This window comes from Zeus faber (assembly GCF_960531495.2).
Source record: "Zeus faber genome assembly, chromosome: 2".
NCBI classification, from domain to species: domain Eukaryota; kingdom Metazoa; phylum Chordata; class Actinopteri; order Zeiformes; family Zeidae; genus Zeus; species Zeus faber.
In genome coordinates this window covers 18264400-18291952 of record NC_137189.1, presented here as the reverse complement: position 1 = coordinate 18291952, position 27553 = coordinate 18264400, and the positions used below count along the sequence as shown (strand labels likewise).

The 27553-nt window shown below is 42.9% G+C and overlaps 1 protein-coding gene across 4 annotated transcripts; it reads right to left on the bottom strand.

Moving 5' to 3' along the window:
• Window positions 1-437: 437 nt before the first annotated feature.
• dusp10 (dual specificity phosphatase 10) lies at window positions 438-27543 on the bottom strand. 4 transcript variants are annotated; one of them, XR_013844757.1, is made up of 5 exons: window positions 9339-9438; window positions 7505-8415; window positions 2939-3307; window positions 1717-2525; window positions 438-1104 (listed from the first exon to the last, which is right to left on the bottom strand). XR_013844757.1 is itself a non-coding variant. In XM_080024148.1 (4 exons), exons 2-4 carry the CDS (start codon window positions 8367-8369, stop codon window positions 2260-2262), a joined length of 1500 nt encoding a protein of 499 aa, XP_079880274.1. In that variant the 5' UTR covers window positions 8370-8415; window positions 27458-27543; the 3' UTR covers window positions 438-2259. The 4 variants fall into 4 exon arrangements, 3 of the variants coding, with proteins under 3 accessions (XP_079880274.1, XP_079880273.1, XP_079880275.1); XM_080024148.1 differs by lacking the exon at window positions 9339-9438 and adding an exon at window positions 27458-27543 and having other exon boundaries at window positions 438-2525; XM_080024147.1 differs by having other exon boundaries at window positions 438-2525.
• Window positions 27544-27553: the final 10 nt, after the last annotated feature.

The window sequence follows — 27553 nt, the reverse complement described above, 5'->3', positions numbered from 1 at the left end:
ATGTTTGGATGTTTTGACAATTATATTCAAGCAACCAATTAGCCCACCCTGAGCATCAACCAAAAGGAAACTGTAATTAGCGTGGACATTGTTTCAAGTCGGCTCGGTTTGAACTGCACATAGTAAATTGGTCTATTGACGGCAGAGCGGGGCCAAATATGTCACCATGTTGATGGGGATTCCATTGTTTTACCCGAGTAAAACACAAACATGAAATCAACGTTTGGAATCGATCCGACAGCGGAAGCGTTTTGAGCGCGGGTGGGTGCATGCGACGAACAGGAGCCCCCTCCCACCCTTTCCCTTGATCGTAACTCTGAACGTGACGTTGCAACATTCCATACATTTATCTACAATTCAAGGAATCTTAGAAAGGTTGTGTACTCTGTGCAAAAGAGCATTTTGTCGTTTTTTGTGTCTTTTGTTGTTCTCACACACACACACACACACACACACACACACACACCCTCCTAAGCTGTTGTCTCTTAGTCACACCCTTAATAAAATGAAGCATTGCAAGGACATTTTTATACTAATTTCCCTGTGTTGAGAGAGACTCAAGCTTGCTTCACACGTAAAAGGACAAAAACAAACTGAAAGTCCATTAATTCCTATGGAGACGCGCGCGCACGCGCATGCGCGCGCGCACACACACACACACACACACACACACACACACACACACACACACACGCGCGCGCGCGCATGGGGTTGGGGGTTGGGGGGGCCTTTGGAGCCCCAGGTGTTGTGTATTTGTGTGTGTTGGGCCCACTTGTATGCGTGCCCAGCGGTGACACATGAATTAAGGCATTGTTGGAGGCACTAGGACAGCATGTGACAGCAGCGCTCGGCTACGTGTTACTGAAGCATAGTGTCGAAGATACGGGGAGCTTGAAAAGATTGTAAGAAGGGTTACGGTGCACCGTTTGACCGCATCCCCAATAGATTTGAAGCTGTACCATTTGAAGCCGGTGCTTCAACAGAGTCTTCTGTTACTTCGCCGTGGAGTAGATCATAGTATAATGCGGTGGGCCGTGGTGAGTGTCGGAAGCACACAACATAACTGCAGCTATAACAAGGGCAAAAGAGTTGAATGGATGGGACCTAAAAAACAAACGGACAGACAGAAGAAACAACAGTCAGGACGCGACTGCCCAGCATTTACCAATAGCCCTATAATAAACTCTCCTCTTGTTTTCTCTAAATCTCTTCCTCTTCCTCTGCAAGTAGCCATGCGTTACAAGGCTTTCATGGCTCTCTGATCAAAATGTATTGCTAAAGTATATGAATATGAGTAAGGATACGGGAATGGAATACCAACACGCTGGAGACTAAATGGATGTGGTTCTTCGCTTATTTAAAACAAGCACACTCGGATGACTGATACACACCCGTAAACAGGGCCCATAGAAATAAAAACCACCCCAAGGCCCCCCCCCCAATCTTATTCACTTCCGTGCCAATTACAGCTTCTTTTCGACATACCATCAACATAAACTTAGAGCCAACACTTAGCGACAGCAATTACAGTAACATCAAAATGTTGTTCCAGCAAAAAAGCTGAACATCTTTTTGTAATCATCACCGATATATACATAGAAGATCAAGCACTCGTTGCATTCCACATTGAAATTATTGCACAGTGAGCCGCACCGAGCTCGTCATGGTCTCCCCCATAAACCCCTGTATAAAAATAGAACAACAACATCAACACACCAAACAGGTCTTCGTCATGTTTTGTGACAGGCACTGCCGTGGCCAGTCCCCGCTTCGAGTCTGCCAAACACAAATGGCGTGCCACAGTGAGAGCGGGAACAGTCTGCCTTGGCTGCGATGGCGGCGAGCCTGCGGAATATCTTCTTTTTTCAAACTGTTCATCTATTTTCTTTCGTCCTCGTCTCCTCTCCGCGGCGGCCATGCACGGACACCACCTTCTCGCCAATTGCTCTCGCTCACTCTGACGTTGTCTCCCTCGTCCCTCGTTTTCTCTCTCTCTGTCCATCTAACCCTCTGTCTTCTCTTCCGGGACATGGGCCAGGTCCAAACAGCAGGGTTTTTTTTGGCATTTTTCGTCAGCGGTGACCCAGCGGAGAGCACTCCAGAGAGAGAGTCCAAGATGAGCATGAGGAGTTTCTCAAATAACACTTCTCGTTGCGGCCTCGAGAATCGAGGCCCCCCGAGTGCGGCCGGCGTGAGGGGACGACAGCGCGGGCGGCGTTGAAAGGGGGGTGCGTAGGGGGGTGGGGGGCTCGGGGTCGATCAGACGACGGTCTCCACTCCGATGAGCTTTGGCGTTAGGATGCGCGGCGTGATGCCGTTGTTGAGGTCCTCCTCGAACGCCAGGAGCTGGCCCATGAAGTTGAGGTTGGGGGAGATGATGGGTCTCCTGGTCTTGACAAACTTGTAGGCGTCCGTCATGGTCATCCAGGTGTGCTTCATCAGGTAGGCGATGACAATGGTGGCAGAGCGTGACACGCCCGCCTGGCAGTGGATCAGAAGGCCCATGCCCGCCTGGTGTGCTTCCTCTGCGGCAAACACAAGCACGGCTGAGCATTAGAACCAGCAGGAAAAATTACGAGCCACTTCAGTGCTCATCAAAGGGAATTCATAAGAGGGCATGAATTAGCATCACAGGAATCTAAGATTAATAATTGTCCATATTAAGTATATTTTCTAAATGTTGGGCTGACTATAACCTATAACCACTGTGTATGCCTGGCTTACATCAACTACTGGAGTCTCCGATTCATAATAATCCTAGTCTACACTGCCTCTGTTTCTTCCTATTTAGACTGCACTCAGATCATGCATGGACAATGTAACACACTTGAGGCAGCTTCCGACAACACAATTTATCACATGAAAGGTATCACCCCTCACCCCCACTACTTTCCTCTCCTTCCCACCGCTTCCCAAGAGTTCTTATTTCTTTTCGTACCGATGAACTCAAACGCCTCCTCGAAGTACTGCCGCAGGTTCTGCTTGTTGCTGTCGGTAGCGGGCAGGCGCTTATAGCAGAAGAGCCCCGTGTCGTAGTGGTAGAGGGGGAGGTGGGTGGTGACGTTGAGGATGTAGCCAACATTGAAGCGCTGGAGCAGCCCGGCGTCCTGGGCGTCCTGCTCATTCCCCAGGTAGAGGAAGGGCAGGATAGGCGTGAGCTCAGCGTTTTCGATGTCCGGCGTGGAGGGCAAGGAGTGAGGTAGTGGCCGCGACAGGCCGGCGACCGCGCCGGCATCCAGGCCCTCGTGGAGGTGCAGCGAGTGGTCACACAGGTTCTCGTGGCTCTGCCTGAAGCAATGAAGTCCTCCTGCAAAATGTGGGACAAGGAGACAAGCAGGCGGGGAATATCCATATTAAAGACCAGAGACAGGATTTTCTGCTGCGTCAGCAAATAAAAGCAAGTTAGCATGCTAGTACCCTTCTAATGGAGAAAAGTCAATCATTTTTAATGTCCCCACACTAACAGTCTGTGTTTAAACTGTTCAGTAAAAATATTTGATTAAATTAGTACTCAGTATCAGAAGACACTCAAAGTTGTAATCTGTGACATTATTTTGTTAAGAAATCCCATATTTGATCCTTTTTTTCCACTGGCACTTTTTAAGAAACAGCCATTGAATGTATTTTAGTTGTCCTTGCACCCCTCCATATGCTGTTTCCATTGCTGGTGGCAGGATCCGCCTTTCCCAGCAATAATGCAAAGATCAGGGACACACAAGAAATGAAAGGCAGCTGCAGCAAATGAGATAAAGCAGCATAACTAGTCGCGGTCAGTAAAGTGTCGATATGGATGAAGAAGGTGTTTGAAGAAGGCAAACTTTCAAAATACACATTTCACCGCCTGGAGCGAAGGCGAGGGTGAACCCAGATGTTGGAGAAAAAAAATGAAAAACATTTCAATGTAATACTAGAGGACTTGCAGTGTAATCCACCCAATACAGACAATTTTATGGATTTCCACTTTAAAGTTCCAGATTAGAAAAATTATTGATAGTGAAAAGGTGGTATCAGAATGAATAACCTTTTACAGAAATACTACTGCCAAAGACCCTATCCACATTTTATGTAGCAAGTGCTGTAGTCCCAATAGGCAGAGCATTGGAAGTAACACTGGCAGGGTTAGGGGTTCAATTCCCACTGGGGCATGGGGTTCTAAAAATATATACACTCACACTCCTGTAAGCATCTACCAAGTGGCATATACTGTGATACTGTAGGACAACTGGCTTTAGCAAACCCAACCGTCAAAGGAAGAAGCAAGTGACCACCCGTTCGATAAAAGTTATATTATTGCAACACAGGGTGGGAAAACCTGCAGCTCCATGAGTGCAATTGCATATAGTTTTATTTTAAAAGGCTCAAATTAAGATACAATATCGATATGCTACTATTTAGAGTGTTCTTCAACAATTGTGCATCCCCAAGGACCAGTCAAACATTTGGAGAAAGTAAGAAATAACTGTGGCCTCAGGATACTGCTGCAATAGGTGTTTTGAGTGAGTCATATACCCTAATATGCCATGGTATTTAGGATTAAAAGAAGCAAGCAGATAACTGATAATAAATACATTCCAGCAGATGGGTGAGTGTTTGGGTCTATGCCCCCCTCTGGGTTTTAATCCTACTCATGTGTCGTCCCTTTTCTGTCACCATTCTTCTATATCCATGACCGACCTGCACGCTCCTCTGAGGTCACACAAAGGTAGATGTCGAAACTGGAGGGCTCCTAAGCACCTGTTGTCACGATGCACCAACTCTTGCTGGCCGGGGGGAGGTTTGGGGACGGGGGCAGGGCCTTCCACTGTGGCAGTTTAGGTATTGTTAATGTTGAAGTGTTGGCCTGGTGCCGGGGGGGAGGTCTGAGAAATGCCCGTTACGAGCCGAGTAGGTGGGGATCCCCGGTCAACTGTCAACGGCAAGCGAGCGGCTGCACGGTTGGAGGCTCATAAAACAGCCCAAATGATGACCATAAACAAACAATTTAAGCCTGGTACGATGATAAGAAGCCCTATGAAGTCCCGTGATAAAGTCACCCCACTCTGCGCTGTGGCCCCAAACATAGAATATTAACAGGGACTTTCCTCTGAGATGGACTTTTTGGTTGTACTTCTGCACATGTGCATTTTCTAGTGACAGAATCAAGTTATTAACATACGGTTATTTCATTTCTTTCTATTAAGGGATCCGAGCAATCCATACACAACAACTAATCTTATTGTAACTGCTTAACAAAATCAAACCTCTCTGAAGTCATGTTCCCTTTACTTATATTTTCCACAAAAGAAATCTGTCAAGATTTGAAATGCACCTACTCTATATTGTGCTTGTATAAAATATATAAAATTCTCAATGTTCAAAACGAATACGCTCGCCTAGTGGCCAAGCAGTGTCTAACCCTAACAATAATCCAAGTCGAGACAGCGACACCAGCAACAAACACTGTGTTTGAAAAGTGTGAAATAATTACTGAACTCTGTGCCTACTATTCATTCTTTTTCAAATGTAGCATGCAAAACATGCAATTTTAGCACATTTATCCATTGATAAATAACATTGGTTTTCATAGTTTTCTTCAGAAGCGACACATTGGAGCAGTGTTCCCCGACCTTTCTACACGTCACACCACTATCCTTTTATAACTATTACACAAATAACTCTGCTTTTTATTATGGTCTACTTATAGTTCTGACTTCCAGTGTGAAACTTCAGTTTATTGTGATGAATGCAGAGCAGCTGTTCTGGCTGGACCTGATCAATTGGTACAGCATTGCAAATGTTGATATTGTGACACACAGTTAAGAGCTTATTTACATGATGATTTCTCTCTTTAAAGCAGAGCAGGATCAACTTCGTGGCACACCCGGCAAGCTCTCACGACACAGCAGCTGAGAAAGAGCGCATCAGGTGATCTGACTTTCGATCAGTACGACCGTTTCTCTCGCTTTCACATCCCTCAGTTTCAGTTCCCACCTGTAAATCAGCGTATCTCGCACACAACAAACATGTTTCCTTTAACCTTTCCCACAAAGGGGGTTTAGCATATGACATACGACATGATTATGAATCACACATTCCTCAACCCAGCTGGCTTTAGGAAAATAAAAGTGGGAAGATAATTAATACCTCTCTTTCCACGAGTACAGAATGCAATACAATGATATTGCCATGAATCATAACAATGAATCATCTCAAACTCAATATGACTCTGTCATACTGTGATGCACAGTTCTACTTCAATATTCATTTTGTTTTATTTGAGAATTATTGATCAGCACATGTTCTGGATAGATATACATTTCAATGTGACTCTAGACGTCACTCTAGACTCAATGACTGGAATTGCCAATCATTGCATTCATCTTGCTTAAGATTGAACATATGGCTTATCTAAAAAAAAACAATTCTGAGCATTTAACATTGAATTTCTGCCTAACAATGGTTTTCCACGGGTTTGGGGAAATACTACATGTATTTCATCCTAGGATGGTTAGCGGGCTCAACACATTTATACTGTACATGTCCACCTCAGGGGATTCAAGAATTTATAAAAAATAAACATAGAGTAAATTATAACAGAAGGCCTTATGGGGTTGGCTCATTTCAACATTGACGAAAGCTTTCGTGCATTTAAGGAGAATTAAACGGCCAGTGTGCTCCCCCAACTGTGCGGAGGCTCAGACAGAGACAGATGCTTAGACGAATAGACGCTTCAGAAAAGACTCCTCCACCAAGAGACAGAGGAAGACGCACAGAGAAGAGAAGAGGGGAGAAGAAGAGGGGAGAGGGGAGGGGGGAGGAGAAGAAAGAGAAGAGATGAGAAAAAGGGGGGATGATCACAGTGCTGTGATCTCACTGCTAGTGCAGCAACTGACTGCATAGCGCCCAATCCTACATTCTGCTCCAGCATCACACACAAGTGCACACTCTCTCTCACACACACACACCAGACACACATAGTCTCGCGCACACACACACAGATAAAAAACATGGCACCAAACCAAGGGGCTGCTTTTTCAAGCAGGCTCCTTGTTTACGCACAGCTGCGTCTCCTTCACTAGAAACTAGGAAAAGCATGTTATAAACAGAGATAAAGCTGGTGTAAGATGTCCCTGTGCATGTGTGTAGACAGACAGACAGACATCTTTGCTGTGTGTCTGTAAGATATAGGCTGTACATAACTTGAGGAGAAGTCTCCAATAGTTAGATGTGGCATTACAGCCACCTTTGTTATGCTGCTTTTTCAGTACCAAGCCAAAAAATATAGTGCCACACTGACTGAGTGACAATATCAGCTGATGGGGCCCCTGATATCCCATTTTCCGACCGCAAAGCTTTGAATCGCTTTTATATCTGACGTTGCTTTCAGATATTTGAAAGGATTTATTCCCACAGGGACTCCAAGTGGAGCCTTTGAATCTGTACTTTCTACCACTTTTTGTCTCTCCTGGTGCTAGTGTGCTTTTTAAACCTTGAGGGGCTTGAGCTGCGCCACCTTCTACTGTACCTTTGAGGATGATGGGGTCCTTGCCTTCCCTCCGCAGTGACTCCAGGACCACGTGGAGCGGCTGGGTCTGCGTCAACCTGCACGGGTCCACAGTGTTCTCATCGTAAATGACAATCTCTTTGGAGAAGATGCCCTTATAGGAGTCCTTGCCCTCGCGGCAGGAGATGAGGTCGAGCACAGTGATCTTGCCCTGTTGGAGCCGGCGGCGACTGATCTTGTCCGAGCAGTTGATGTGCACGGCCCCGCGGATGTGGCTCTTGTTGTACTCCATGAATGGCCGGCAGTCGATGATGACCGGCGTGGGCCCCACGGGATGGCCCATGGGACAGCAGGTCATCCGCTTGGCCAGCTCATTTGGGTGGATGACCCGCACGCTGGACAGGGCCTTGGGCTGGCCCGTGGTGAGGCCGGAGGCACTTAGCGCCTCGTGGTCACCGACCATTGGGGTGGAGGGCCCGGCATAGCTGAGGTTGGGGCTGCTGGCGCTAACCTGGCTGTGACTGCGGCTGTCTCTCTCGTAGGTGCTGATAGAGCAGCAGCTGGCACTGCTGCATCCACACGACAAGGAGCGCGTGGAGCCGTTGGATGAGGGCATATACGTTACGAGATTGGTCGTCGCCCGGATCTTCACCACGGTGGTGCTGATGACCGTCTTGCCGCCGCTGCTGCTACTGCTGCTGCTGCTGCCGCCGCCGCTGCTGCTGCCACTGCTGCTGCTGCTGCTGCTGCTGCTGCCGCTGCTGCCACCGCTGGAGATGGTGATAGAGTCCAGGTAGCTGGTGTCCAGGCGCAGTCGGAGTTCCTGAGGTCGGATCGGCCTTGGCAGCGCCACCACAATTCTGTCGTCTAGAGGAGTTGGAGGCATGGGGAGGCCGAGGGCTGGACGAATACGGAGAACTCAACAAGCCACTCTGCAAGTAGAGGGACAAGCCCAAAAACACAAGGTTCAAGGATGCGAGTGAATGAGCAGTTTGGCAACAAACCTGTGTTTGAGCAACATTTTACATTCAACTAGCAGAATGTGCAGCCAAATATTAGTAGTGTCAACACCCACAGGACAGCACCCACGTCACTGGTTAAAACATTTACATAACACTTAATGTGCACTAGTAAGTGACATCAATTCTAAGTCCCATTCACGTGAATGCAAATGATGTAATGCAGACCCCAAAATATAAAGTGTCCCAGTCCAATTTCATGTCATTGGAAGATACAACATCCTCAACATTAAATATATACCGAACACTGCATCAACGGTACGCCGCAGTTTGCTCAGTCCCGATGAAAAAAAAAGGTGTTTAATACCTTTTCAATGACAGGCCAGAGCGTTTTAAAAACGAAGCCATCCAAACCAACGCGATGTTACAGTATGTAAGAGCTCCTGTCCTGCCAGTGTGCGCGTCCAGTTGGGAATATCATTCATGGCAAATTCATTGAAGAAACCGGCATGAGAACGTGCCGAGAATATCATATGGCTTTCCAATGAGACTGGTCACACACAGCTTGCATAACACTGCATGCGATGTAGATTCCTACTGTACACAAGTATATTCTAACACAAGCGCTTTCCATTAGAAATAGGCTCGAACGCGCAACAGCTACGCCAAAAACACAGTTACAGTCCCGTATAAAAAAAATAACATACAACGCTAAATATCGACGGTGAACACCAAATTTCTCTCTATTTTACATCGTTAATTATACAATACACGTGAAACGTGTATGAATGGTCATCTCTCTATACAGTGCATTTAATCCTAACATCTTTAGCGTGTCCGACAGAGCCGTGACAGCGAGACAGTAATTTAAAAAAAAAAAAAAAAAGTTTACTCACATTTCTCCTTCCAAATTGGTTGTGCCTTAGACGGATATTATTATTATTTTATTATTATACCGTGCGACGTCCCCGCATTTTGAGTTGTACCCCGCTCCCCAGCACTGACAGCGGAGGCAGCCGGCCAACCTGCTCAAGTCGCGCTCTGTGATGGACACTTGTGTCGGCCAATCAGCGGCCTCATGAATATTGAATCGCGCCGAGCAGTGCCGCGAGGCCCCGCCCGCCGAGGGGAGGAGCTACCGCCGCAGAGTCAATTGAACCGCGTTCAGAGCCCAGATGATGATGTCATTGGCAACCAATCAAAAGTCTCCTCCGAGTCCAGGCCAAACCGAGACGACGCGTCCGTCAGAAACACCAGCGGCGATCGGTACGATCCAGGTATAACCTGAACTATTACCGGAGTAACGGATTTAATGGTTTTGTTTTTTTTGTTTTCGGTTTTTTTAATTTATCAGATTAATGTTAGAGTCCATCTGTTTATATGATAAATGTTGTTTTCTCCTGGTCTGAGGATGCATTACAAAATAATATCATTAAATACTTAAAAATATGAAATATAATAATAAATAAGAATGCATGCTCCTGTCTGCTAATAACAATTAACTCATAATATAATTTATATAAAACATTTATAATAATATACAATTTGTTGAGAGAAAGTGTCAAAGAGCGTTACCCCGTTCGTATACTAACATGACGACGGGGCCTGGCCCGCTCCTGATGTTTAGCAGGCGTGAGTCATAGCAGGGGGGCTTTGCAAGCCTCTAACCCCAAACATCCTCTGGGTCTTCAATTTATCTTCATTGGCGATCTCAAACAATGCAGGACATTTATTGTTGCTGCTATTCTTAGCTCTCGTACAGAGGGATATTTATAAATGGACAGCTGATCAAAGCCTGTCCAAATTGAATTCCCAGCTACTCTTGTTTCATTTGCGATAAAGGGTAAATGAACAAGCGACCCTTGCCCATGGTGTGTGTGTGTGTGTGTGTGTGTGGTGTGTGTGTCTATATACACAATCGCACAAACTTTGTATATGAGCTTTGTTAAGGTATGTATACATATATACAGTACATACGTACATATACATACGCACATATATATATACAAAAATACGTACACATATATATACATACATATATACTGTACATACATACAGTATGATACAGTATATACTGTATATACATATACATATATAAATACATATATGAATACATATATGAATACATATATACATATAAATACATATATACACACGCATATATATACACACATATATACATACATATATACTGTATATATGTATACGTATATACATATATTATAAATATACATATATACATACATATATACACATACATATATATGTATACATATACACACATATATATTCATATATACAGACACACACACACACACACACACATATATATATATAAATATACAGTATATATATACTGTATATATGCTTCCGTGTTATCCATGCATCACTCTGTGGTGCACACTGCGCACTACACATTATACATGTCAAACATATCACAACATCCCCCGTTTAGTTGGAGTGCCCCACAGACTTAAACTTAACAAAACACATACACGCTTGTGTGTGTGTGTTTGTGTATATGCGATCACACACACACACACACACACACACACACACACACACACACACACACACACACACACACACACACACACACACACACACACACACACACACACACACACACACACACACACACCTACATACAACACATATATGTTTTACAAAAATAAATAGATAAAATAAAATATAAAGTGATATAAAGTGATAACAAATAAGGAACGATCATATAGAATCAGAAAAAAATGTGGGTTAGGTTTAGGTTAGGGTTACACTCCCCCACATGAGTTGATCAAAAGAAACCAATTATGTATGTTATAATAGTTTAAAGAAACAACAGATGTAATGAAATAAACTCAACAGGTTTGGTTTTCATTTATTTATTTTTACCTTTATTTTACCAGGAAGTCCCATGGGATCAAAAATCTCTTTAACAAGAGACCTCTGTAATTGTGAACTCTGAATTCTATAAGTATTCCACTTACTGTATTACGTTTTAGGAGTCAGTTAGTCGGTCTATTAGAAAGGAATCTTCTACTTTTTATTTTATTTTCTATTTTTTCCTAGGACATATTGTGTGCTATCACCGGGTGCGTTGCATTACATTTCACTGCATATATGTATGGAAGTATGTATATGTATGTGACAAATAAAAAATCTTGAATCTTGAATCTTGAATCCTGGTAGGTAGGTAGAAGCCAACATATTAAAAAGCAATGTATACAACATGATATACAAAAAAATATATATCTATATCTATATATATATATAGATATATATATATGTGTGTTTGTGTGTGTGTGTGTGTGTGTGTGTGTGTGTAAATATATATATATACACACACACACACATACATTTATCTCGACAAATATTAGTTATTTTTGTAGATTATTCCATGCCCTAGGTACATAGTAGGAAAAGTGCAGTTTTCCCTAGACCAGTCAAAACCTGTGGTACATTAAAAAGCAACCACTCAAAGGAGCTTAGCTGGTAACTACCAAAGTTGAGACAAAGAAGGGTACAGAGGTAAGCTGGAAGTTTACCCAATATCGCTTTATAAATAAAAAATATACCAGTACTGTTGTCTGCGAGTGGTCAGTGATGTGCAACCCACCAGATCATAAAGAATGCAATGGTTAGTAAAGGACTTTGCATTTGTAATAAAATGTAGATAAAGATAATACATGGTACACAAGTTCTTTCTTGGCATTGAAAGTAAAGCAAGATTTATTTCTAAAATAGAAGCCAATATTCACCTTGAGCTTCTTAGCTGGATTAGCAATATGCATATTTAATAAAAGCTTGACATCTTCCATATACCCAAGTACTTGTATGTGGGCACCCTTTCAGTAGATTTACCATCGGACGTGAAAATGTAACTGTAAGCTGTTACTGTAAGTGAGCTTTTGAGAAGACCACAAACTTTGTTTTCTGAGGATTTAAAACCAATTTCAAACTCGGCAGAGCAGTTAGTAATGACTGAAATGCAGTCTGAAGCGCCTGCACTGCCTGCACTGCCTGCACTGCCTGCACTGCGGAAGGAGCATGTGTATAGATGACAGTGTCATCGGCATAGAAGTGTATTTTTGCTTGAATGTCCTCACCCAAGTCATTTATAAAAATAGAGAACAAAATAGGTCCCAAAATGGAACCTTGGGGGACACCTCTATCTATCTCTAAAAAATCAAATTTGTGGCCCTCTACATGAATACACTGAGTTCGATCAACAAAATAATTTCTGAACCATTTAACAGTCTCAGGACTGAAAACAGCATTCCTAAGTTTGTTCGGCAGCAATTCATGATCCACCGAATCTAGCGCCTCAGCTATATCCACAAAAAGGCAGCTCAATGCTGTTTTCTGTCCAGGGCACCAATGAGATCATTTGTCACAACCATAGCAGCAGTAATGGCACCGTGCCCAGTTCTAAAACCAGATTGGAAGTCATTTAAAATGTTATTATCAAATAAAAACAGTTTTAACTCTTAATTAACCTGGGATTGAAGGATCTCAGCCAGGACTGAGAGTTTGGAAATCGGACGTGAGGTAGTGAGGGGAGAACGTAGGCAGCTTTCCAGTTTTTAGCTATTGAGTAGGACAGAAGACTCAAATTAAAAATATGAGCAATGGGCTCAGCAATTGCATCTGCCGTCACCTTTAAGAGATAATGCTCCAGATTGTCTGGACCTGTGGACTTTTTGAGGTCAATGTCCTTCAGTGTTTTACAAATTTGAACAACTGAAATATGTTTAAAAATCACACAAATCCAAGTTTCCATCCATTGCAGCGGTGGCAGAACATGGGACGGATGTATTTACATTTGAGCTGTCAAATACAGACCCAGCATGGATAAAGTGTTTGTTATACTGAGTTACCACGGCAGCTTTGGCCTTTATTTCATCTGAGCCAACCGGAATGTGTTCAGGGAGGCTTGAAGCAACATGCCTGCCTAAACAAGGATTTAATTAATTTCCAGGAATTTAAGGGGTTATTTAGGTTCTCTGTAACTGCCTTTAGAAAAAAAGCCTCTGATTTGGATTTTCTGATCATTCAGGTGCACTTGTTGCTATAGTCTAATCAGCAGGAGAACATCCGGCTTGGGCCAAATAATTATTTATTAAGCTAATTATCTCTGAGAGACTGAGGACCTGGGATTGTCCCCACCGCTGATCCTAAACTTCTGAATGAGAACGTGCTTTTTAGAGATAGGCGGGATCAATGAATGAAACTATTCCCATGCCAGTTCAACAACCAGAATCAGAGTAACTCTGCCAAGACCACTGCGGTACAAATCACGCGGCAAAGCCTGCTCTTCAAAGCTTTTAAAATATATTTAAAAAGTGAAACAAAGGTTTCACCTTGGGGCTTTTTGTTTTCCTGACACATGCAGTTGCACAATGCTGACATCATTGCAAAATATGCCATTTGAAGTGTATTTGTTATAATTAAATCAAGAGGGGTAGATTTATTTTGTACTTTAGAATTTGGTCTTGTTGGTGCATGAATGAGTTGCATCAGGTTTAAGGAGTCACACAGTTCTTCCCTGAAAAGCCAGTCCCAATTTAGATCACCCATCAGACAGCAGACAGGGGTCTATAGCAGCCAACCACAGTGATATAAGAACCCTTTGATACACCAATTTTAACGGCCAACATCCGAAACTGTTTTGCTTTCGTAACTGACGGAGTTGCAGAGTGAATGAGCTTGGATTTGACATACATGGCAACACCGCCTCCTTTACCTACCCGATCAGTTCTAAAGACGTTGTAACCTTCAATAAAAAACTAAGTCTACAGATACCGATTTCTTAAGTCGAGTTTGGGATAGCACCATCATGTCAGCATTTGTTGTATTTGGCCAGATCTTGATCATATCCATTTTAGGGACCAGGCTTCTTAACATTTAAATGTATAAAACCAAGACTTGCTCTACTTTAGAGTGGGTAAACAAATTGTATGACTCAAGAATTCTTGTCAGGGAAGTTGAAGGTTGTCTGGAGTGTAACAAGGTAAATTTACTCTACAAGTTGTTTGTCTGGTTCTATGTTTATTTGTCTCGCCCGTGGAGATCCTCCCCCTCTTGGAGTAGTGATAAGTTGTTTATCAACCCAAACATGGTAAAATAGTTCTCCGTAGAAGGGGAACGGTGGCTGTTCTGTTCAACAAGAAACTGTGCTCTTGTGATCCTACAGGTCGTCCACAGGACAGAGTTATTGCAGCAGTTCTTGATGATTTAAGAATTAATAAAGAGTTGCATTGCAGGTTGAGAACTTGGACTCCACTTGCAGACTAACTCTGTCCTAGATGCAATGGCACAAATACTCTGTGTTGTATGCCCAGCATGCTGACAGCACAGGTTAAAAAAAAATAAAAATAAAAAAAAAAAATTTATATATATATATATATATATATATTTATATTTGCATGGGATGGGAATAGTTTCATATATATATATATATATATATATATATATATATATATATATATATATATATATATATATTTATATATTTATATATTTATTTATTAATTTTTTAGCATTTATTCCTAGATCTGTTTATTAGTCCTGTTAACTTCAACTTCAACTTTTATTACATTTAAATTTTTTATTCTGTTTTGACTTTGGGATTTTCGTAAAAACAGGTTTGTGTTGTGTCATCAACTCTGCCCAACTCTTAACGCGGGGTGAAGGGGTGAAGAAGAAGCAGAAGACTTGCAACTTGGCAAACTGTGAAGGTTCACAGTTTGCCAAGTTGCAAGTCTTCTGCTTCTTCTTAGCGTCTGGTCCCGGAAACCCCGCTTCAAAGTGAGGCTTTTGTTTTCTTTTTTTTTTTTTTTTTCCAAACCTCGCACATGACACGAGATAATGTCAAATGAGCAAAGTGGTTAGGCCTCTGCCTGTGTGTATGGAAACTCTGACGGCTTGTGGTCTGGTATTTGCCTGAGACCCACGCTGTTTCCTGTATGTCTTCGCCGAGGTCCACCGGCGTCGAGTGCTGTCACACTTGAGGGACGACTGAACCTCACGCAACCTTGGAAACGGGTTGCCATGCGTACATTCATTTCATGCGCACCGCCCGGGAGATGGCATTTGAATTACAAAACAGTTTCATTTTGAAGTCTTTCGTCAACACACTTTCCCCCCCCCCCCCCCCCCCATTGTACATTGAGGCCTTTATATGCAAATGTGGCCCCATCTTCACACTTTTTTCCTAAACACCTACTTACCCCTCTACTTCGAGTGATTCTGGGAATTTAAGTGAGAGAAAGATTCTGGGTTCCCGCGACATAATGGCACAGATGGGCGCGCTGCAGACCGAGCAGCTTGAAAAGCAACATGTCTGGTGATGGGCAGGAGGGAAAGTGCCAGATATTCAACAGTCTGTCGACCTATGGACCTTTTGCTCAGTTGAATATTTATCAAGCTTCCGCTCGAACAAAGTACGTGGATGAAGGATTGAGAGCGCTCGAACCTGACCGTGTCTCCCCCCCCCCCCTGTTTATTGTCATTTTTAGATGTGCACTAGACAATTGAATAAGCGTTCTTCCAAACTGAGGACTTTGATTTCAGAACACGCGTCAATCGTTGGGTTTTCTGACCGTCGGTATTTTGGGACTTTTCTTTGGCCTTTTCACTTCCAACGGCAAAGCCTGCTTCACACCTGAAAAGACCAAGCCGGAAGTCCATTCATTTCTATGTAGTTGGATTCCACAAGTGAAAAGCTGCAATGCGCTACGGTGCGGAATTTTCCAGGTCCAATCACCTCCGGGAGGCGTTCACGTTTTTCGACTTTCCAAGTTTCGGTCTTACAGTATGACTCTTATTAACGTTAACGTCACCATATTCACAATCAATAGATATATTTTTATATGAGTAAATTGTGCATATTCTTATTTTTGTTCGGTAGATGCTCAGCTGATCAAACTACTCACTGTTGTTCTGAAAGAAAAAAAAAAAAAGTTTTCTCATTGTCCCCGACATATTTTGTGATGCAAAACTCAGAGGCAGGTCATCCAACGGCCACTAGGGGGATGATATGACTGTCGGATACGGTTACACATTTGGAATCTTTGTTAAGCTCTAGAGTTGGATGTCATACAACTTGGAGTCATACAATGTTCGCTAAAAAAAACAACTGCTTCACACAAAAAGGTAAATGCTTTTTTTATGTTAATCATCAGTAGTGAAAAGCACCAAACCTCACCATGACAATTTCCTGGTTTATTCCTATATGTAAATGAATATAATGCGGGGAAAAAAAATCTGATTTTGAAACACACACACACACACACACACACACACACACACACACACACACACACACACACACACACACACACACACACACACACACACACCTTGACCTCTTACATCCAATAATTATAACATGTGGTTTCAGAAAAATGTTTTTTTTACATTGTAGTGCCAACAAAGAGACGTGTCTGTGGAGTGGAGGCGAACACTCTGCACCAGACTCCCAGGAGAAGCGGTGGTTTACGTCTCATCACAGCAGCTCCAACCCCCTTTTCATAACAACCCCATCTCCCCCCCTCAAGACGGGTCAGTCTGCACAGTATTATTCATTCAAGTTGGCATGTCCTTTAGCCTGCAGTGAAGATGAATCATCCCCGCAGTCACTTAGCAACTGAAAAATATTGTTTAGTTAACAATAAAAAAAAAAAAAATTCCAAAATAAAACACGATCATTCGTTTCCCGCTCGCTCTCATTAATACAACCTTAAAGGGGTGCATTCAGCGCACACAAAGGCAAATTATGTAACGCCATCCATTTCAAAAACTTTCAATGATACAGACGATGATGAGTGCGCTGGCAATATTGTTCCGTCTCCTCATGCCCCGGTGAAATGTGAGATAACAACCTCAAGAATAGCAAATATTGTCATTCCGCCTGCAGTGGGAGCCTAATTTAATTCTGACCTTATCCCAGAATGGAAGCGTATCTTACACATGATTAGATTTACAGGGCTGAGGGTATGATGTCCTGGTATTTATACCCATTGTCCACAACGGAGCCGTGTTTGCTAAATATTTGCATCTACTCGGAGGTTGTAACCCGAGTTGTATTTACAGCGGGAAGGAAAGGAGCAAGTTATTAGACGCCCCTCTTTTTCACCTTTTGGTCGAAGCGTTGAAGCAAACGCAGGCTGAGTATAAATAACAATGACACTCACCACCCATCGCTAATCACACGTAAACAGCAACGGTTTCTAGGATAGGGGGTCACCTGCTGCATCGCTGGGTGCGAGCCAGGATCCTTCAGGGGTGGTGGGGGCTGCGCCCCGGGTTTGGCCGCCTGTCAGCAGCTGTCTGTGCGGCTACAGGGAGGGGACGATGTCTACGGAGCGTCGATGTAATTCTAACACTGTAAATTCACCGGGGGAGCAGAGCGGGGAACATTATAACACTGTTTGTTTTAAGACATAGCGGGGAGTTTGTAGAATTGCCCCCCCTGTTAACTTGTTTTTACTACCAATATGGATTCTAAACGGTCAACTCTGAGGGGCGGTTTCACAGACGGGGTCTAATCTAAATCACGACCAAACTAATCCTGCTTAAATTAATCCAGAATTTTAAAATGCTTTTGTGAGAGGTTACTTAATTTAAGATAAATGAATTATAGACTAGGGGGTCCTAGACTAAGGTAATGTAGGACTATTCAGATCCTTCTGTCTGGTCTTATCTTATGTTAGGCCTAATTTGTACCCGTGAAACCGCCCCTTAGTCTTTTAAGTCTCTTGTGTTTACCGATATCATCCAAAATAAAATCCAGAATACATTTAGATGGATAGTTTGCAATCATTAGACTAGACATTAATCTACCATGCTTCTACAGATGTGTAAAAAGCAGAAAGTCACATGTTTTGTTTTTTTTCTAACATCTGACATCTAAAATCTCTTGGAAATCTCTCCATATGTGTACCTGTCCGATACAAAACTATAGCATCCTGGTATCGGACCAATACCAGCATCGGTATACTTGGCCCATTCTGAATTGAAAGGGTTTTTTCATTACTACTACATTTACTGTTTTTATATACAAGCTGCTATTGTGAAACATTTTTAATTAAATGTAATAATAATAATTGTGGAAAAGGACCTAATGAGAGAGGTAATATATATATATATAAAATATGTATATTTTGCGATCTGGGCTTCTATTTTCCCAAGTTGCGAACCATGCACTTTAAAGGTCACATCATTTACATTGGCTTTTGCAAAACCTATTTTACATTTGTGAAGGCGTCTCATATTCATCACGAAATGCTGCATTCCAACTATGTGGGGGCCACATGGCTCATGTTCTTCAGTGGCTAATTCGAAACCATTACTATAGTTTAAAATTAGGTTATGCTGTGGGATTTACCCCCTTCTGCAACAGGGAACCATCAGGTCATCCATGTTGTCATCTGACCAAATTGTGTTCCAGTTGCTGTGTTGGGCCATAAGACCATTTATAATGATGAATGAAGTATTATAATCCCAATAAACAAATGAATTAATTTTTGTGTGAGATCCATCTAGGTGGACGCTATTATGGTTATTTCTGCCTTCTCACAGTCACACCTGGAACAAAAATCTCATGACATTGTACTAGAACTGAATGGAGTGAACCACATCATTAATTTAGATGATGACTAACGACCGGTGACTAATGAATGTCTGGAGTCATTAGACTAGATCAGTGCTATTCAACCCACTGAAACTCCTTGCAATTCCTCCACTGAAACCACTGTGGAGGAATTGCAAGAGCATGAGAAAATCAAAGATTAAAAAAAGAAAAAGTAGGTTTTTTTAAATGTATTTAAAGCATTAATTTAAGCACTAAATATGTTTATTTAAAAATCGAATAAGATAATGGTATATTGTGGCAGATGAGGGGGCGCGGTTAAGCCGGGGTCTATGAGCTACAGTGTGGGCTTCGACCATTACCGGAGAGTCCCTGTTCACGTGCCAGTGTGGCAGTTTCGCCTACCACATGCCACCCAAGTGGCGTTTTCAGGGACATCCAGCACAGAGACACAGACGACAGGGTCGTAGACACCAGTTTATTGTAGAGAGTGGGCTAGTTGAAGTAAGCCTCGGAGCAGATGGACACGTGTCATGACACAGGCTCCTCTCCTGGGTGAGTGTGGGGATGGGGTTTTTTACCTGTTGCTCGTTAGACCAACCTATGAGCAACAGGTATACAGCCACACTGATCCCAATAACTAGATCCAGGACAGGCGTGACTGCTCAAACCACACTGTGGTGTGTGGATGGGAGAGTTTGAGTAGCCACACCTGACGCTCGTTGGTTGGGCTAACAAGCGGCAGGTTTAAAAACCCCATCCACACACACACACACACTCAGGATAGGAGCGCTGTCATAACATGTTCCATCTGCTCCTGGCTAATTCCATCTAGCCTCCTCGCTGAAATAAACTGGTGTCTACAACACACTGTCATCTGGGTCTCTGTGCCGGAGGGCCCTAGAAACGCCACTTGGTTGGCGTGTGGTGGACAAAACTACCACACACACCATCTCCACACTACAAGTATGTTTATATTTCTTATTTATTTTCGTCATTTGTTTTCATTGTGATTATTATTTCTTTATTAGCTGCACACCTTTCTGCCCCCTTTAGCTTGTGTGAATAGACAATAAAAGCCACAAATGACTGTGCCTGCTTGACTATATACTACCTTAGTTTGTTTACATATCACACATTTTTTTTGGGCCGGGGGCGTCAAGTCCTTGAAATCCTAGGGAGGGCAGCTCGGCAAAAAAAAAGTTTGAAGACCACTGGACTAGATGATGTCATTTCATTCATTTAATTTTATAAAATTCAACTATCCCCACTTTTCCACCATATACTAACAAGGAGGAATCCTAGAACTCAACAAAGCAATGTTAATGTTTTACTGCCGGCAGGAGAGAGGGCTGAATGGAAAAGGAGATATCGACCGAAAGGGAGACGGGGTTACTCACAAGCAGATAAATGGAGAGCAGTGAGACTGATAAGTGTCATTTGGTGATGTCATCGAGCCGGGGCTCGCGGGGTGACAGCGGCGGCGGTAACGCCTGAGTCAGAGGATGACATCAACCCCCGCGGGCCGTCAGACAGGTTGTGAAAGGGCTTTAGTCCCACACTCCCATTGTCCCATCCTTAATGCTGTTATTCAGCCCGCTACCAGCCCTACCATTTGTTAATCTGGCCGCGCACACGGTTCAACGCGGTGCAGAAACACACAAACAGCAATTTTATAAAGGGACCTGAGGGAAAAGAGAAAAAGAGAAAAAGACCACCAGCGAAAATGTCAGCCTGTAATGTAGATGATCAAAGCGTTCGGAATACAAAAGAGGGGAGATTGTGTTGTTTTAAAGCGCGGCAGGGACAATGGCGCTTTCCAAGCGGACTAATTTAAATTGTAGTTTGTTATTAGGTGGTTTTACTAATGTAAATCAATGTAACAAAACTATTTACACACATAAATCTGAAACATATCACTGTCATATGAGTCTAGACCTTCAAGAAAACAAACAAAAACGTTCAGCACCTTCCTCAATGAATAACTCGGGGGTCAATTGACCGGGCAATTGGGGGCAAAGGACGAGCAAATTGAAATGTAAAGAAGTGAGCGGAGCCCTCTCGAGTTCACACGGAAAAGCTTTCTTGAATTTCCACACGACCACACAGCAAATCCACTCGGACGGAATTTGTAGAACAAAGTCGGATCGAGCACTTCGTTGTCAGCAGGTGGATAAGCGAGGGAAGAAAATGAATCTGTGGGCTCACATATACGTTTAAATGACTCAGCCATACGGTCGCGTAACATGCACAATGGGCTGTGTGTGGAATACGGCCGCTCCAATTTCCACCGTATAATAGCTAATGCGAAATCGGCCCACTGTGCAGATTGCACACTGGATAAGGGAGAGTGTGGGTGTGGTAATGGATGATAACACCTGAATGAACTTCCAAGGGTTGAAATAACCTCTCTGAAATACCAATTTGAATACATATTCGTCATTGTTTTCACAGGAAGAAGAGAGGGGTTGCGAAGTGAAGCCTGTGAGATTCCCAAGTTTTGCTCCATGGAAACTATTGAAAAAAATGATTCTACTTCACAAGAAGGGTCCCTGGCCTTCACCATAACTAAATTGTATTTTAGCTGCTATATACCCTTTATTATCTTACAGGTAAGATTGGCCTTATTCAATTTAAAATGTTAAATCTTTTTGGTAGCGGTAACTCTAAACTGAAGGCTCGGTGCTGGGGCCTCTGCTGTTCTTCTTGTCCACTAAATCCCTTGGTGACGTGATCTCCTCATTTTCCTCCATAAGAGGAGGACACTCAACTCCACCTCTCCTTTACCCCTTCGGGAATATCGGGATATCAAGGTGTGCACCTCTGCATTTCTACAAGACATTAACGCATGGACATCTGGCCACCATCCCAAACTCAAACACTCCCTTCTTCTCGCTGGGAAAGACCGCCCTCACACACACCTCCCCATCACCATTGATAACGCCAAAGTATCTCCCTCTCAGACTGCCAAAAAACCTCGGGGTAATTCTGGACAACCAGCTGTACTGCCCTGCCCACATGGCTGCTGCAACTCGCTCCTTCAGGTTTTCTCTCTATGACTTCCGAAGAATAGGGCCATACCTCACGAGGGAGGCGATACAAGTACTGTTTGTTCAGGTAAGTTCAGGTGCTCGTCATCTCCCATCTAGACAAATGCGACGCTCTCCTAGCTGGACTACATTAAATTAGACCTCTACAGTACATCCAGAATGCAGCCCATCTAGTGTTCAACCGGCCACAATTTGCTCATGTCACTTATGTAGAAACAAGGGAGTTTGACTAATTTCTTTACAAAATTAATATCTTCACAGTTGACACAATGTGCTTTTCTCAGCCATCAATGTCGGTCAAAGCAGTGTCAGCCGAGCCCCAATTCTAATCTTTAAACTATGATCGCGTCCTGCTTGGAAACCAGTAAACCTTATTTCAAGTCAACCATTGCTATTTATTTATTTATTTATTTATTTATTTATTTATTTTATTCTGCTTCGTTGCCCAGCCTTGAACGAATTTAAAGTGGCTTTTGGATTTGCAATTTATCACAGGCCGGCTTGTAAGAAATGAAACCTCCATTCCCACTCAGGTAAATGCTCGGTTGGTCAACGCATTCGGTGCTTCGGTGTCATTTCATCGCTCCAACCACGCCGCTTATCCACTGCCTGGAGTGGTTAGAGAGACCAGTAGGGAACCTCAGTAGGACTTATCTGGGCAATAATAGATGCATCAATGATATGCTTAAGCCGGTGTCACAAGTCCTCTGCAAAGCGAGGAACGACAAACCAGTGTAGAGACACGGAGACAATGGGCTTTCAAAGATGGTTGTGCTCGTACTGGACTTCTTGAGGAAAAGACTACAAGTTAAAAGGTTTGCGCCAAGCAGCTAACACTTTCTCACAGTGGAGACCCGGCTGGGAACGCTGGAGCCGAAAGCCAAACCCATGTCTCCCCCTCGGAATCAGATCACGCGCTATATTCTCCTAATGCATTATTGAAAGCTATTTTTACAGCCGCACACCGAGAACAAAGGTATTGCAGTTGTCACTTTCAACTTCACAGACATAGAGGGAGGATATTTTAGGATTCATTTTTGCTTCCTTCCCTGAAGCTGCGCAAGACTCGACTCCTCTTGAGAAAATTTTAATATTTGGAATTTGGCACAGCCAGTGTCTTAAGAGTTATTACGACGGGGACTCTCCGAACACCAAACTGATGTTTAAGACTTGGAATTTCAACAACGGGGGGGGGTTAGAATTTTAGTTTGATCGTCGCCTTGAAACATTGACCTTAATTTGGAGTCGTTTTAGTCTAGAAGGTTAAGAGTGTGGCCCTGCATCTTTTAGGGTTGCTGCCTCCTTTCACTGTCCACTGCGCCACCGCGCTGCCCTCACCGCATGCAGCGCAGGTGAATAAATCAATATGTTAAATGTTAAATCCAAATTGCATTGCAGGATTGCCACCAACTCCATCCCACACTATCTCGCTCTTCCTCCCGGCCTCTCTCGCTCGCTCTCAAAACCATTTCAACGACCGAGATGTGAGGCTGCTGCTGTGTAAGCCTTGATTTTAGGTTACAAATCCCTTGAGTCCTGCAGACCAAGTCAAGCGAGACGCAGAGTCACCAACTGCAGTGTGTACTTGCGCATGGTGTGTGTGAGAGAGAGAGAGGAGGGAGAGAGAGAGAGGGCGAGGAGGGAGAGAGAGAGAGAGAGGGAGAGAGAGAGAGAGCAATGGAAGGAAAGGTGAAAACTCAATTAAAGCCTGAGTGCGCCCATCAAACTACAACCGCATCTAATTGAGCGGCGTTCAAAATGCAATTTATAATGTTCTTTTCCCCCCCAAAAAGACAAAACTCGTTGACTTCTAGGGTTGAGTTTATTTCTACACATGATTTTTGTTTCACAGAAAAAGAATCAGTCAGCAACCTGTCTAACTTATCACAGTGGTTAGGGAAGCGTTATTGGGAATACTGGGAAACTCCAGGCGCCCCCCTGTGGCACCAGATGTTTAACAGGGTTGCCTGTTGGAATGTTGGCAACTAAAATATAAAGACCCCCACAGAACAACCCCCCCCCCCCCCCCCCACCTGATAGATTTTGCAGAAGGTCATGCAACGGGGAGTGCATTTCCAGATGAAAGGATGAGATCCGGATTTTTAGGAGGCCTAAATCCAGTTCATCACTTGCCTAAGCCGGTGCAACCAGTGGAGCTGCTCCAGGGGCCAGCAGGCATTAGACACACACACACACACACACACACACACACAACTTAGTAACACACTTAATAAAATTAAGCATTACAAGGACATTTTTACTGAAATGTCCTCATGTTGAGAGACTCAAGCTTGCTTCATACCTAAAACGACAAAAGCAAATTGGAAGTCCATTAATTCCTACGGAGAGTCATATTCAGTAGGCGAAATGCTGTGGCGCACTGCGGTGCGGAATTTAAGTGTCCGATTGAGCCTCCGGGCTGCGTTCACATTTTTCAACTCATGCAACAAGTTTCAGTCCGACAGTACGACCGGAAGTGACTTGGGTCAAGTTATTTTTATTGGAACTGGGCTTAAAACTAAGTGAATAAGTCACGCATTTCAAAGTAATGACGTTATCAACATTAACGTTGGAAGTCACCATATTCACTATCAATAAATCTATTTTTATGCAAGTGAGTATTTTTAATTTTTGTTTGCAAACACTATATCTATATATAGTTGTACTGGGAAAAACCTCGCTCCAATTGTCCCAGACACATTTTGTGACGCGAAACCCAGACACCGTTCATCTGACGGCCACTAGGCGGAGGATCCAACTGTCACAATTACGTAGCCGGTGTGTATCAATCTAGCTGTATAAGGTCTGAGCAGCTGCATCCATTGCCTCAAATTGCCGATTCTCTGTTTGTGCCACTGAACAACACAGTCACAGAGAAAGAAAAAAGAAAGTGACATTACATTTCCGGTATGGGGTCGAACTCGTCTTCCGGAGAGTACGTGCGGGGGAATGAACCGACGGCCGGCCACCTGGGCACTAAGTAGGTCACCTTGCTGTCTGCCGCTTCCTTTACCAACCGAAGAACAAAAGCCGCCGAGGGGGCCGAGCCAAATGCTTCCATTGTGGTCGTGTCGAACATGACTTTTCCATGATCCGTCACACAGGTGATTGCATCTCTACCGCCGTGGTTATTCCCATGCCAACAGTTCTACCTTGGTAGGAAGAGCCAACATCAGGGCTCATTCTGACATGACAAAATGAAATACATGAACTTTCAAGTATAATACAATATAATCTTAGTCTCAGCCTATTATTTACAGTTTCTATATTATATGTATTATTAATCTCAGTGTCATCAACCATTATAAGTGTCTATTTCCAAACATGCTGGATTAAATGTACATTTCCCTGGCATAATCTATGTCGTGAAAATGATTCTGGATTTTTTATTATTATTTTTTTAATTATGTTACGATTTGAATAACAAAACCAGGGGAAAATGACAGGTTTTCAATTACTTTGAAAGGACTTCCGGTTCTTTTCAAGGATTTTTCGAGAACTTAAGCGCAAAAGGGGCTTTTATTCTAGGTATGAATTTGCATGTGCTTACATTTCTGAGGATGAAATTCAAACCTTTCAAGTACCCTTAAGGACCTGGCAGTTTAAAAACATAGATATTTTCTGTGTTGAGCCTGGTGTTTGTGTTTCCAAATTCTGGAGAACAGTGAGTTTACATTTTTCCTGCCAAATTCAGCACTTTGGGGGATCATTTTGGCTATATTTTTGTTCACAATTGACAGTAAAGATTGATTGTGATGCTTCATTTTCATTGCCTTTTTGATATGAGCCTAATGATAATTAGTACTATTTGATAATACTACGGACACACCTCCCTTTTCAAGAGCATGTTGAGCGGAAAATAACTGCCTGCCTTGCACTTCGGAGTTGTGAATTTGGAATTTTTGTCCTGTCCAGTTGTGTGTAAATGCCAAAAATAAGCCATAGAAAAGATAATTTCCGCATTCAAAGTGACAGCCGCAAGCATCGTTTCCCGCTGCTCCCCAACAATGCTCACTGCTGCAACTAGTGGTTGGAAGATATATTGCAACAATTTTAATGTATTGTAGACATAATTGCGCCGTCGCAGTGGGTTATCACAAACTTACGTACAAACTTACGTACTTTTGTGACTATTGGGGTTCGAGTTACCCTTCGCCAGCGACGGGTGCAATTTTGACCGGACCCCGCTGTTCAGAAGTCCCAATGAAAACGAGTGGGAGGATCATTTTTTATATATTTTTTTTTACTTTAGTATGTGAAAAATGGTAAATCAGTGTTCTCCTGAGTTAACACTGTGCTTTGCTTTTCCCAGACAGAATATAACATCAGACCAAGTAGCTGCACAAAACTAGCATTGGACTTTTAACTAGCGCCCTTTGATGGTTAAAATATTAACGACGTGATAACAAGCACTGGTCCGTACAGTTTGAAGAAAAATAAATATGTTCATTCATACATTCATGTCTCCTGTTCGGGTACAGCTTCAGTGTCAGGCCAGACGAGGAATTTATTTTCTATTTTTACTCCGGGTTCCTACTAGAAAGGCTTATTCTCTCCGTGCAACAGCGTTAAAGCGGGTAAACTCCGCCTGTTACACTCTGGGAACTTTCTTCTCATTTCATCTTTCTATGGCGACTGGGGGGAGGTTATGAATAATGGAGACGTGGAGGCGCCTCGCCAGCAGGAAGTTGGCACGGGAATAAATCTATGCAATAATTTATGGTGTTCCACCTCCAAACAATTTCCAAAATGAAATCTGTGTATTTCCTCAAGCTTGTGACGGGAACATTAATGTATTTATTACAGCACGCTGCATGAACTGGATGTCAGGTGTCTGTCTGAATGTCATCACAAAATGATATTCAAGGGTTTTTCAAGAACTTTTTTAAATTTTCAAGGACTCCAAGCAAAACAAATATAATCTATTTTCAATATGATATTTGTTTAATTAAAACAGGATATAATCTTGTTGTCTATTCTTTATATAAGTACACACACACACAAGTGTGTGTACTTAGAAATGTACGAACACACAAACACACACACACCATTAATTAAAATATAATCTTAATCTCATTGTCTATTGTTCGTATTAGTATATATACATATATATTAATAATCTCATTGTCGTCTATTATTATAAGTGTCTATTTCCAACCATGCTGGATTAAATCTACATTTTCCAGGTTTAATCAATGTCATGAAAGCGATTCTGGATTTTTTTTTTTTTTTTATTACGTTACGATTTGAATAACAACGCCTGCGGGAATATTACAGGTTTTTAATAATCGTGTTTCTTCCCCCACCCCCCGAAAAGGTCTTTTCAAGCACTTCAGCACAAAGGGGACTATTTCCAGGGTATTCCAGTACTCACATTGCCGAGTGCGAAATTCAAGCCAGGACCTGGTAAGAACCCTGTTATCATCATCATCATCATGATCATCGTCATCTTGATCTTGTGAGGTCGGCT

What these genes read in the sequence shown, in the direction of transcription:
- dusp10 (XM_080024148.1), bottom strand. Translation starts at nt 8,369, where the DNA reads ATGCCTCCAACTCCTCTAGACGACAGAATTGTGGTGGCGCTGCCAAGG. An exon ending in GGACCCCATCATCCTCAAAG is followed by an intron (nt 3,308 to 7,504) that starts GTACAGTAGAAG and finishes CACATTTTGCAG; the next exon opens with GAGGACTTCATTGCTTCAGG. An exon ending in GGAGGCGTTTGAGTTCATCG is followed by an intron (nt 2,526 to 2,938) that starts GTACGAAAAGAA and finishes TGTTTGCCGCAG; the next exon opens with AGGAAGCACACCAGGCGGGC.